Source organism: Narcine bancroftii, chromosome 6 (assembly GCF_036971445.1).
Source record: "Narcine bancroftii isolate sNarBan1 chromosome 6, sNarBan1.hap1, whole genome shotgun sequence".
Lineage (NCBI taxonomy): Eukaryota > Metazoa > Chordata > Chondrichthyes > Torpediniformes > Narcinidae > Narcine > Narcine bancroftii.
Window position 1 is genome coordinate 240155254 of NC_091474.1, and position 11583 is coordinate 240166836.

Consider the following 11583-nt stretch of genomic DNA (forward strand, 5'->3'; position numbering starts at 1 on the left):
AGCGCTCCAATGAATGTTGAGGATGGAGTGGAGACAACGCTGGTGGAAGCGTTCTAGGAGCCGTAGGTGATGCTGGTAGAGGACCCATGATTCGGAGCCGAACAGGAGTGTGGGTATGACCACGGCTCTGTATACGCTAATCTGCTTACCTCTATGATAATTAACGTTAACATTGACTCTGTTTTACTTTCCGTACATGTAGCTTGAACTGATATTTCCAACATTTTTTTTTGTTAAAGCATCTCAATTTGTTTGATAACCTTCACAGATTTGTCTTTCACTTTTAGATTCAAGATTCTTTTATTTTCATGTCATAAAATAGAAACTGTAATGTTACACAGAATTGGCTTTAACCTGCCATAAGAGAAGCAAAAGAAAGTCCCGTCAGAGTCACTAGGTGTCCATGGATTTGCGTCCAGCAATGTGACAGATTATGTTGGATTTCTATTGTGCAAAGATATGTGTTTGGGAGGTAAATTGTGGAAGGTTTTTTAGTGTAGGTCACATTGGAACACTTCAAAACGATCTCATTTAAAATACTGGAGCTCTGCTCAAGCCAGACAGGCTGGCACTGAGACCCTTTGCAAAAACTTTGGAGAGTGCCCAAGGGACTTCACTAATGGATTGTTGCTTTGCAAAGCAATAGACGAAACAGATCGCAGGAGTCGGTTTGGAGCCGCAGGCTGTCTGGGAATGCAGCTTGCTGTTCTAAGAGGGTCATGTGGTTTTGCAAGCAGAGAGAGAAACACAGGCTTTTGTCTGGAAAAGAGAGAGAGAGAGAGGATTCAGTTCTGGAGTGCTACAGTCAGCAGCAGCAGCTGGGACTGGAACAGGACAAGCTGGCAAGCTTGTGGAAAAACCCCATTTGGAAGATGGGTTGTGAGCGCTTAGTTCAGCCTGGTCAAAGTCCTTGTGGTTCACGCAAGAGGAGAGGACTGGCTGTCTAATGTTTCACTTGGAATAGGAGAAACAAAAAGGCACTCTGTGGTGACCTGAAAGAAAGAGGCTATCATCTGGAGAACCCTGAGGGGGAAGGTTTCTTTGGAAAGACCTGACATGGCTGATTAGAAGGGATCAGTTTGAGTCCAGCCAAATCTCTCTCTGAAAACCAACAAGAACCTTCCTGAGCGGTAACCATTTAACTTTCAAGCACCAAAGCCTGGTGAACTTTATAAATTTTAAATTCTGTGCACAGTATAAGAAATGCCTGCAACCAGTGGACTTGGATGAACATGAAGTGAGATTGAACAGTGGATCAAGAACTTTTCTGAAGTTACACGCACATTATATACACGTGCGCTTAGAATTAGAAGGGGGATAAATTAGGTTAGTTAAGTCAATAGTGATAAGTTAAAGTTTGTTTCTGTTTTCATGTTTAAAGATAATTAAAAGTATTAACCATTTGTCTTGGTGAATATCTATTGCTTCTGGTTTTAGGGGTCCTCTGGGCTCGTAACTGTGGCCTCTGCAGCCGCAGAAGACACCAGTAAAAAAAACAATTGGCAAAGCGAGTTCCAGATCCAAACCTTTGACATAATCAGGAAGGCTTCAGGGACCGAGACCCTTCGGGAGCCCTTCTTGCCCTCAGCATTCTCTCAATCCCGGTTCAGATCCCTGGCTCCCATGATCCAGTCTCCAGCAGCCTGCAGCCTGCTTGGGTTCCTCGACCCACAAGTCACCAAGGGCTTGCTGCCTGAGTCGGTCCTTCAGCTGCAGAGCCGCTCAGTAGTCAGTGGGGGGGGGGGGGGGCAGTGTTCCCCCATTTCCGGTGCCTTGCATCCCCCCTCCCTGCAGTTTCTAACCCACCGAGGCCGCTGCTGAACACAGGTGCCGCCATCTTCTGCCAAAATCGTGCAGTTGGAGGATTTAAATAAGAAAACCTTCAGCTCCTTTAAAGGGTCATTTAAAGCTTGGATGGAGCCATCAGCCATTACCGCATTCATGTGTGAAAATAACATTAAAAAGGCTCTATTTTTAAAAAATGTCCCTATTGACAAAGCAACATTCAGCAACTCGTTGATGAATTAATGGAATTAATCTCTTTTTTTTGAAAAATAACTGCAAATAACTGATCTAAAATATATACAGATCAAAACAAACTGGATTTTTAAATGAAATTGTTTATTATTATAATTTCCTCCAGCTGGATTTAGTGGATTTTTTTGTTAAATGTGCACTTTCCAGCTGGTCTGACTTTCAGGTGTTTAGTCCAGATATGAGACTTATTTCTTCGCACATTTGCCAAAATTATTTAATTTCATGGAAAAGGAAGAGTCCATTTACTTAGTTATCAACCATAACAGATTATGCAGATTATTAGCGACTCATCCAAGTGTTGAAAAATCACAGGGAATCCTGCCTGAATTTAGATTCGTTGCTTTATATCAGATCATCCAAATTATCTCACACCTCTCTTTTTACTCCGTGGGCTACAATTACTTTTCCTCTTTCAAGCAGTGGGCCTATTTCTGTACTGTATATCTCTCTATCTGCTAAAAACATGAAGCTGTGATAACAATGAACAATAAGCAAGTTAGAACATAGAACTTCAGAGTACAGACCCTTTGGACCACAATCTTGTGCTGACATACCCTTCATCTCTCCGAAAAGAAAAACCCTTGATCTCTCAACCTTGCTTTCATTGTTTCAGTTCCAATTTGTCCCATTCCCGATCACATTTGTTTAAGCCAGAGATGATGTAAATGTTGCCTGTCTCTCAGATGGCCCTGAATCCTTGGGAATTCCCTTCCTCAAATAACATATAATGACAAAAGGGTTGAAGCATTGCAATGCACCAACAGGCTGAAGAAACTCAGCAGGTCATGCGTCCTCCAGAGGAAGTAAATGTAACCAACATTTCAGGCCGGAGCCCTTCATTGGGAATAAGAAAAAGCCAGGCAGATGCCTGAATATAAGGGTAGGGGAATGGGGAAGGAGGAGAGGAGGGAGCAGGGGAAGGTGGAGGATCACAGGCTAACTAGACCAGAGTTAATAGATGGGGGTGTAGAAGGGAAATAAAAGCTGAGGAGTGATGGGGGGAGAGGCAGAGGGCAAAGGGGCTAAGGAGGACAACTCCAATTAAGAGATTGTTTGCAGGATATCCTGAAAATACAATTTTCTTTAGACCTAAAGATCTTTTTAATCGGGGAAGTTAAAAGGCTTTGCTTAATAAATTAGATAAATTTCAAATGGCGTTCTTGCGATTAGCTCTAGCAGTAGCAAGGAAATGTATAGCTGCTTCATGAAAAGATCAGTTGGCGCTTAATTTACAAAGATGGCATTCAGAAATGAGGTCTTGTATAGTAATGGAGAAGGTAACTTACACTTTATGGGATAAATATCATGTATTTAAAAAGATTTGGTGCCCCATATTTGAATAAAGTCAATTTGAAAATCTGAGACCGGTCGTGGGTGCAGCTGGGCCTCCGCACTGTATAGTGAATGAATTATTGAAGTTATTCTCCTTATCTCTTCCTTTCTCTCTTATTTTCTTTTTCTAAGGGGGGGTAGGGGGTAGGATTTGGTTTAGGGGAGGGGTAAAGAGTGGGGTGGGGTGATTAGGTGTTTTTTTCTTTGTCGTTCTTATTAGATTTTTTTTCTATGTGACCATGAATCTTTTTTGATAATTTGTTAATAGTTTTATTTTATGATTGCAGTTATTACTTTGTTTGCTAATAAATAAAAAATATCTTTTTTAAAAAATGAAGGGCAGCTCTGTGAATGGAGAAGGAAGGGAAGGGAGTAGGCTGGAATAAAGGAGATGGAGAGATAGGAAAAGAGGTGAAGGTTTGGGGGGAAGGAGTTAGAGGAAATTGGAGGTCAATGTGAATGCCACTTGGTTGGAGAATGCCAGGTGCTGTTCCTCCAATTTGCAAGTGGCCTCAGTTTGGTGGCACAAGGCCATGGACAGACGTGTCACTGAGGCTATGGTGCGCAATTAAAATAGTCGGCTCACTATTTTAATTATTGAGGTTAAACAGGAATGTAGAGCTCAGGTTACAGTCAGATCCCCCCATGATCTTATTGAACCGTGGAGCATCCTGGCAGGAGCATGAGCGACCTAATTTGCCAGCTTGTATCAATCGAATGAATCCAGCCTCTCTCTTCGCGGAGTCCCACTAACCTCTCGAGTGTTTGCTGCTCACGGGCAGAACGTGGTATATGGTGCTGAGAATGAAGACTTTCACGGAGAATGTTACAAAATAAATGAGTGTCAGTGAAGGATGGACAGTGCTCCAGGGGAAAGAATATTGAGGACTGTGACTAGTAAAGAGAGATGCGGATGGTGCTAATGTGGGAACAGGGAACCAAAGACAGGCCCAGGAGTAGAGCTGAGCCGTAGAATACAGTAATGATGACATGCAAGCTTAAGGAACACAATTCATTATTTTACATCGGACACTCTTTGTTGTAATAGGAGATTGGATTAATTGTTAAGTTACAATCATAACATTTTCCCATTATTGTAAGCAGAAACTTAGACCCATTGTTAACTACGTTAAACATATAGATAATTACACAACCTATTCTGTAATCTTTGTAAATCCAATTCTGCAATCAAATGAAGTGAATTAAGTTTCTGTAATCATGTCCATTGAGAGTACCAAACCTGTACCAAAATAGGGCGAGGAGATCAGCTTTGATTGGTCTCCTGACACCACTAGTTTTAATAAATTGCCAGTGGTTTTGAACACCCACTCCATGTCGTATTTCTATTTGCTCCGAGAGATGGCCAGAATGTGATCGAACATTCGCTCATGAGCTCCTTACAATTGTTCGAGTTCTGGTCTCTGGCTATACTTCTACGTTCCAAGGCGTGAAGGTTCCTGGTTCTGCAGGAGGGCACTGGAAAGAAATGAAACCCAGGTTCATTGAAATACGCAAAGAAAATCCTGTTTCCACGAAGGTGAGGTGAACGGACCATTTCCAGTTGTGACTATTCCCAGGCCCAGTGGGGGGGGGGGGGGGCTTCCTTTCAAACATTCGGAGATGAACTTGAGATCCCCAGAATTTACTAGCTGTCTCCAAGAGAGCACCATCATTTCTGGAGTGAGCCATTGTTTCTAGAGGCATCCTGGGTTTATGTGCATGTGTTTACATGAGCTCCCTGGGAATCACCGGTATTTCCACAGAGTCCTGCGGATTCTGCAAACATTTCAAGGCAATGCCCGGATTAATATGGTTCTCATTCCCAGGGAATGTGCATTTTAGGATTTACGCGCGCTCCTGTGTTACGCCAACAGGCGTGCCAGGAAGTACGTGGATATTTGAGAATGTTTGGATTTACAGGGGTCCCAGGGAGTACGTCAGGATAATCAGGGATTCCGGACATGTCAGTAGTCAGTATCTAATGGGGGGGGGGGGCCCAGGATGTATGTCAGCATTTATACTAGCTAGGGTCCTGGGTGGTTTATCAGCTTCTGGGAGTATGTCAGATTTACAGGTCAGCATTGGTGATGGAGATGTTCAGACCAAAGGGTTCAGAGGGAGAAGGAGATTTCGAGTGAATTCAGAGCCTCAGGAGCTGAAGGGATCAGGGTCTTTGCAGAGAGCGAAGATTGGGTTACAGATCTTTGGATCTGTGAGCTAGCCTCAACGAGAAGCCTCAATGTGACCAAAGTGGGGAGGCGGACTATGAGAGAGATTCAGTTCACCACCTCTGGTTGTGGTTCTTCCTTCAACCCTAACTAATGTGAGAGCTTTCATACCATCTCGGTCATTGGATCCACACATGCATTTCGAATCCTGTCCGGAGTAGCTGGGCTGTGTAAGCAGAAAGGTTCCATCACCCCAAATGCTGCCCTGGCAGCGACAATGGCATCCCTGATGGCGAAGAAGATCGAAGCTGCAAGGAATAGTGGGGGTTCTCCCACAGCCTGCAATGAACACACAGTCAGAGTGGCACAGGGTCAGTCAGCGTGGAAACAGGCTCTTCTACTCAACTTGTCCGCACTGCCCAAAATGTCCAAACCCACTCGTCCTACCCACCTGCATATGGTCCATAACTCCTCAAAACTCATCCTATACACATATCCGTCCAATCGTTTCTTCAATGTTGCCACAGTACCTGCCTCAACCACCTCCTCCGACAGCTCCTTCCATGCACTCACTCCTCTCTGTGTAAAAAATATTGCCTCTCATGTCCAGGGTACATCGGACAAAGAACTTTGCTCTCTGCTCAGCCCCTTCAGCCCGCAATTTCTGATAATGCCAACTCGTCCCATCTGCCTGCGTGTGATTTTTAGCTCTCCATAACAGTGAGATTGAACCAATACACTGGATAATTAGCCCAAAAACTAAAACCTCCACACCATCAGGTTCCTTGAGGAGAGTCATGTCACAACTCATGCTGTTTATGCAGACCGCACATGGCTCACTTAATCAGTCAGACGCATAAATGGATTGTCACCTTGGAAGAATAAATGGCTTTCTTGTTTGGACTATCCCGAAGGAGAGACACGTTAAACACAGCCGGAATGTCGCCAGCCGTTGGAATCTTGTAGGTTCCTGGACCCCGGGTGTACAGGACTCCATCCGGTGAATAACGCAGCTCCTCCAAAGTGAAGAGACCGAGCCCCTGTGTGAAGGCTCCTTCCACCTGCGGGAGAGGGGAGGGAGGGAGGGATGGGGAGAGAGAAAGAGGAAGTGCGAGAGGCAGCGAGAAAGAGGCACAGAGAGAGAGAGAGGGGAGAGTCTTTAACACAATTGGTGTAGCAGTCGGCACAACGCCTTCACAGCACTGGTGATCGGGACCGGGGTTCGAATCCCGTGCTGTCTGTAAGGAGTTCGTGCGTTCTCCCCAAGTCTGCTTAGTTTTTTTCTGGGAGTTTCTGTGGTTTCCTCCCACCGTTCAAAGCGAACCAAGAGTATGGTGTAATTGGGCAGCACTGCCCTGTGGGCTGAAATAGCCTCTTATCATGATGTAAGTCTAAATTAAATAAACACCTCACTCTCCCCCTTTTGCCCTTCAAAGGAGATATTAAACTGCCTGCCCTCTCTACTTAGTTAATACTTCAAAGTCAAACAGATGAGCTGCTTCTGATTTCTGGTTTCCAGAATTGTATTGTACATCAACAGTTTCAGGATGAGTGGCGGAGTGAGGGGTGGGGGGATTGCGGGGAATGGTGGGGGACCAAGGCCAGCCTGGTACAAATCAGGCCGGTCAAACCCAACCCAAGCCAAGGGACCAATGCCTTCCCTCGCCAGCCCAACACTAAACAGATGCCATTTAACCTGCATGCTTTTCATGGGCTTCCTGAAATAGGCCATTCGACCCTTCTAGTTCATACTAGATCTCAATATGGAATCCCATCAACCCTGCTCCAATGCATTCTCTCAACTGCCTTTTGATTCTTTGGTCACGGAATAGCACAGAGGTCAGAGCATCAAAATCACAGGCAATGGAGCAATCTAATCAGTCCCAATGCTCTTCTCATTATTTCCCTGTAGTTCTATAACATATTCCTTCACGATTAATTCCTTTTTGATTCTTAACCTGACCCCAGATAAAAAAAGAAAATCTGTAGATCCTGGGGTTTAGTGCAACATACAAAAGTGCTGGAGAAACCCAGCAGGTTAGCAGCCATTTGAATTCCCCACATCTCTGCCACCCCACAATGCTGCCCATGGACTCGTGCTCGCTGCCAGATTGAGGCCACCCGCAAATTAGAGGAAGGATACCTCACATTCTGTTTCACCACTTCTCCACCCTGACGGCATCAATGTAGGCTTCCCCAGTTACCTGTTCGTAGCGCGACTGAGACCACCCAAGGATTGAGGGAGTACAACACACTTTTGTTCTGTAAGAATAATGCTCAATAGTCCTTGGATTGAACTGGGGTTTTGGCGGGGATTCAGGGTTTATAGCGGGATATGCGGGGGCGGAGTCAGGAGAGGAGCCAGTCCTTAGAACATCACACCAGTCATGAATTCCCAATTCACTACATTCACCCTTTCTATTAGAATGAGGCCTGCGGGTGAAAACAGAGAACGTAAAATAGCCATAGATATTTAACATTTTTTAGAATATTTACAAGTTTAACCTGTCAGGATGTCTAGAGGTGTGGGCAGATCGCCATAGTGCAGGCGAGCTCTGGACCTCCTGATTCTCCTATGGTTCCAGGACCTTGGGTCCTGGGTGATCCGGATCTGTTTGAACTACTTCCTGAGTCATCTCACCTGGGCAGTGTAGGTCCTGCATCACAAGGAGTTGCATTGGTCACGGTGCAGAGAAGATACCTAATGGGTAGGACGTCCTGCCAGCATGAGTCTGGAAGTCCTTTGGACAGGAGGGCCAATTTTACAGCCTTTCAAGCCATAGTGTTCTCCTTCTCTTCCTGTCCGATCCCCTGGCAGTTGTAGCTGGTCATCCTGCTGGATGTGATGTCCCTTACCAGCAGGAACTGGCGTAGCACCTCGCTCATAAATGATGAGCCCTAGTCGCTATGGATATAGCCGGGATACCCAAACAGGGCAAAAATGGAGTCTAGGATCCTAATGATGGCATGAACGTGTCCGGGCAGGGAATGGTGAATGGGAAACAAGAGTACTCGTCGATGATTGTGAGGAAGTACACGTTTCCTGTTCGTGGAGGGGAGGGGTCCCTTGAAATTCATTCAAAGGGCTGGTATGCCTTTATCAGGTGCACTTGGCTATGGCGGTAGAAGGGCGGGTTGCACTCAGCGCAGACCTGGCAATTTCCCTGACATCCTCAATTGACTCGGGGAAATTGTGTGCCTTGACAAAGTGAACCATTCGGGTGGCAGAGCTCATTGTGCAGTGACCACGACTGGCCGGTGGTGTGCAGAGGCACAGCTTCCTCTGGACAGGGAATCTGGAGGCTCATTGAGAGACCCAGGTCAGTAGACCATGGCATAGTTGGAGATAGAGAGTTCGATCCTCCACTGAGTGATTTTACCATTTTTAATATTTCCCCGTTTTATATTGTTGAACATAAATGCCACCAATCGCTGGTCTGTAAGGAGGATGAATTTCCTGCCCACCAGGTAATGCCTCCAGTGCCTGATGGCCTCCACAACAGCTTGAGCCTCTTTCTCCACTGATGGATTCTGAAGCTCATGACATTGTAGGGTCCTGGAACAAAATGCAACAGGCCTACCTACCTGATTAAGGATCGCAGCCAGGACTAGGTCTGAAGCATCACTTTCCTCCTGGAAAGGTACATTTCCGTCCACTGCATGCATGGTGGCCTTCACAATGTGGCTTCTGACATAATTGAAAGCCATTTGAGCTTCAGCTGTCAGTGGGCAGGAGGTGGTTTTTAAGAGGGGACGGACATTGAGGGACCCACTGGGCGTAATACGAGAAGAAGCCCAGGCACCTCCTCAGAGTTTTCATGGTCCTCGGGATTGGGAGTTCCAACAGGAGGTGTATCCCGTCAGTGTCTGGGCCAATGAAGCCATTCTCTACCATGTAGCCCAGGATGGTTAGGCATTTAGCTCTGAACACACACTTCCTGGTGTTGTAAGTGAGGTTCCAGGCCTCAGCTGCATGGAGAAAATTCTGGAGATTGACATCATGGTCCTCCAGAGAGTGGCCACAAATGTTATAGTTGTTGAGGTAGGGGAAGGTGGCCTTCAAATTAAATTCATCCACCATTTGTCTCTGGAAGTTTGAGACCTCATTTGTGATACCAAATGGAACCCTCTGGAACTGACAGAGTCTCCCATTAGCATCAAAAGCGGTGTAGGGATGGTCCTCGGAACAGATTGGCAACTAGCGGTAAGCAGCTTTAAAGTCGAAGGTTGAATAAACCTTATACTGTGCAATTTTATTCACCATGTCCGAAGTACGAGGGAGGTGGGTTTGCGCCCAGGAGTGTAAGACGATTAATGGTTTGGCTACAGTCAATTACTAGCCTGGACTTTTCTTCCCCCTTTAACACAACCACCTGAGCTCTCCATGGGCTGGTCCTGTGCTCGATAATGTTCTCATCGAGCAGTTGCTGTGTCTCAGCCTTGATGAATGCCCAGTCCCCTGTGCTGTAGCGCCTGCTTTTCATACCAATTGGTTTGCAGTCAGCACTCTGATTCGGGAAGAGAGGAGGTGGATCCATATTCCGTGTGGAGAGACAAGAAGGCATCAGAGTTTTGGGGCCTCTGTTTCGAACCGTAATGGGAAGAGGACCAAAATCCTCCAGGGTCACGTCTTTAAAGTGACACAAAAAATCAAGACCCAACAGAACTGGGGCCAGATACATTCTTGTACATGTATTCAGAACTTACAGAATTCCCACTCCTGCAAAGATAAATGAACCATACAATGCTCTTGAATATTTACAGACTGTGTTTGGGATGCTAAAAAAACGATAATTAGCAGGATACATTTTAAGATTAAGTTTTTGGACTGTCTCTGTGTCTATGAAGCTCTCAGTCAAGCTACAGTCAATTAAACATTTCAGTTTATGACCATTAACCCCCACCTTGATCGTGGAATTGTTCAGTTGATGAGGTATCTCCTGGTCCAGCACCATCGCTGCCAAGACTCCGGAGATGCAGTCATTCCCCTCGCTGGGGTTGCTCCCCCCTTGCAGATTGTCAGGCAGGCAAGATAACGGAGGCCACAAGGCGCAGCAAGATGGCTGCCCTCCTCCTCCTTCTGTTGGTGCCAATTTTAAAAACCGGCAAGATGGCGGAGACCAAGCGGTGTGGCAATATGGCTGCTATCTGATAAGGATAGCACCAGTTTTGAAGCCACAACCGGAACAGATGGAATCATTAGCGGGACATCGAGTTCTTGGGTGCTGCAGGCGACCACAGAAGAAGCATCTTTTGGTGCTGGAGGCCGCCGCCATCAGGGCCAATACCGCGTGTGAAGCCACTCTTGGAACCAGATCATCCTGGAGGGTGACTTCCAGGTTATCACCTCCCAGTTGGGCCATCTCCAGCAACTTGGCCAGCTGAACGTTATCAGACAAGGCCGTGCTGCCTTGCTCCAGCAACCTTGGCCTGATGTATTTGGTCCTCACGTCACTGAAAAGAGCATCCCAGATCTGCTAGTCTTCCTGTCCCCAGGACGTGCTATCTTTGTACCTGCAGTTCCTCGCAAGTGCTCGTAGGATGAGGACAAAATCTTCGATGGACTCACTAGGCCGCTGCTTCCGTTGTGAGAGCTGACGCTTCACTAGGATGACATATTGGGGGCTCATAGTGAGCCTTCAGTCTTTAGACGTCTGACTCTTAAGTAGTGCAATCCCAGACAATCGGGAATCCTTTTGGTCCAACGCGTGAGAGGAGCTCCGACATCTTGAGTCCATCCTTGGAGTAGACCATTTGTGTGGCCACCAGGTACATTTGGAAGCACTCCAGCCAGGTTATGAATTCCTCCGGGGCCTCTGGGGCCAGAGGGTCAATTAGGAGCATCGCTGGCTTCAATCCTCTTCTTTATCGAATAACACTGAGGCGCGACTGAGAGCGCTCAAGGCCAGAGAGAGTACGATACGCTTTTATTCAGTAAGAATGGTCTTTGGACTGAACTGGGGTTTTGGCGGGGATCAGGGGTTGATATCAGGATATGTGGAGGCAGAGTCAGGGGAGGAGCCAGTCCTTAGAACATCACCCAGTC

General features: G+C 46.3%; 1 protein-coding gene across 9 annotated transcripts in view; it reads right to left on the reverse strand.

The window, feature by feature from the left end:
- Positions 1-281: 281 nt before the first annotated feature.
- xdh (xanthine dehydrogenase) overlaps positions 282-11583 on the reverse strand; it is a 179186-nt gene continuing 167884 nt past the window's right edge. For all 9 annotated transcript variants that reach the window (XM_069887778.1, XM_069887780.1, XM_069887777.1 and 6 more), the window contains 3 exons: positions 6410-6598; positions 5709-5876; positions 282-4845 (listed from right to left, as the gene is read on the reverse strand). In XM_069887778.1, the coding sequence (XP_069743879.1) occupies positions 4795-4845; positions 5709-5876; positions 6410-6598 (408 nt within the window). In that variant the 3' untranslated portion in view covers positions 282-4794. The remainder of the gene's footprint in view (positions 4846-5708; positions 5877-6409; positions 6599-11583) is intronic.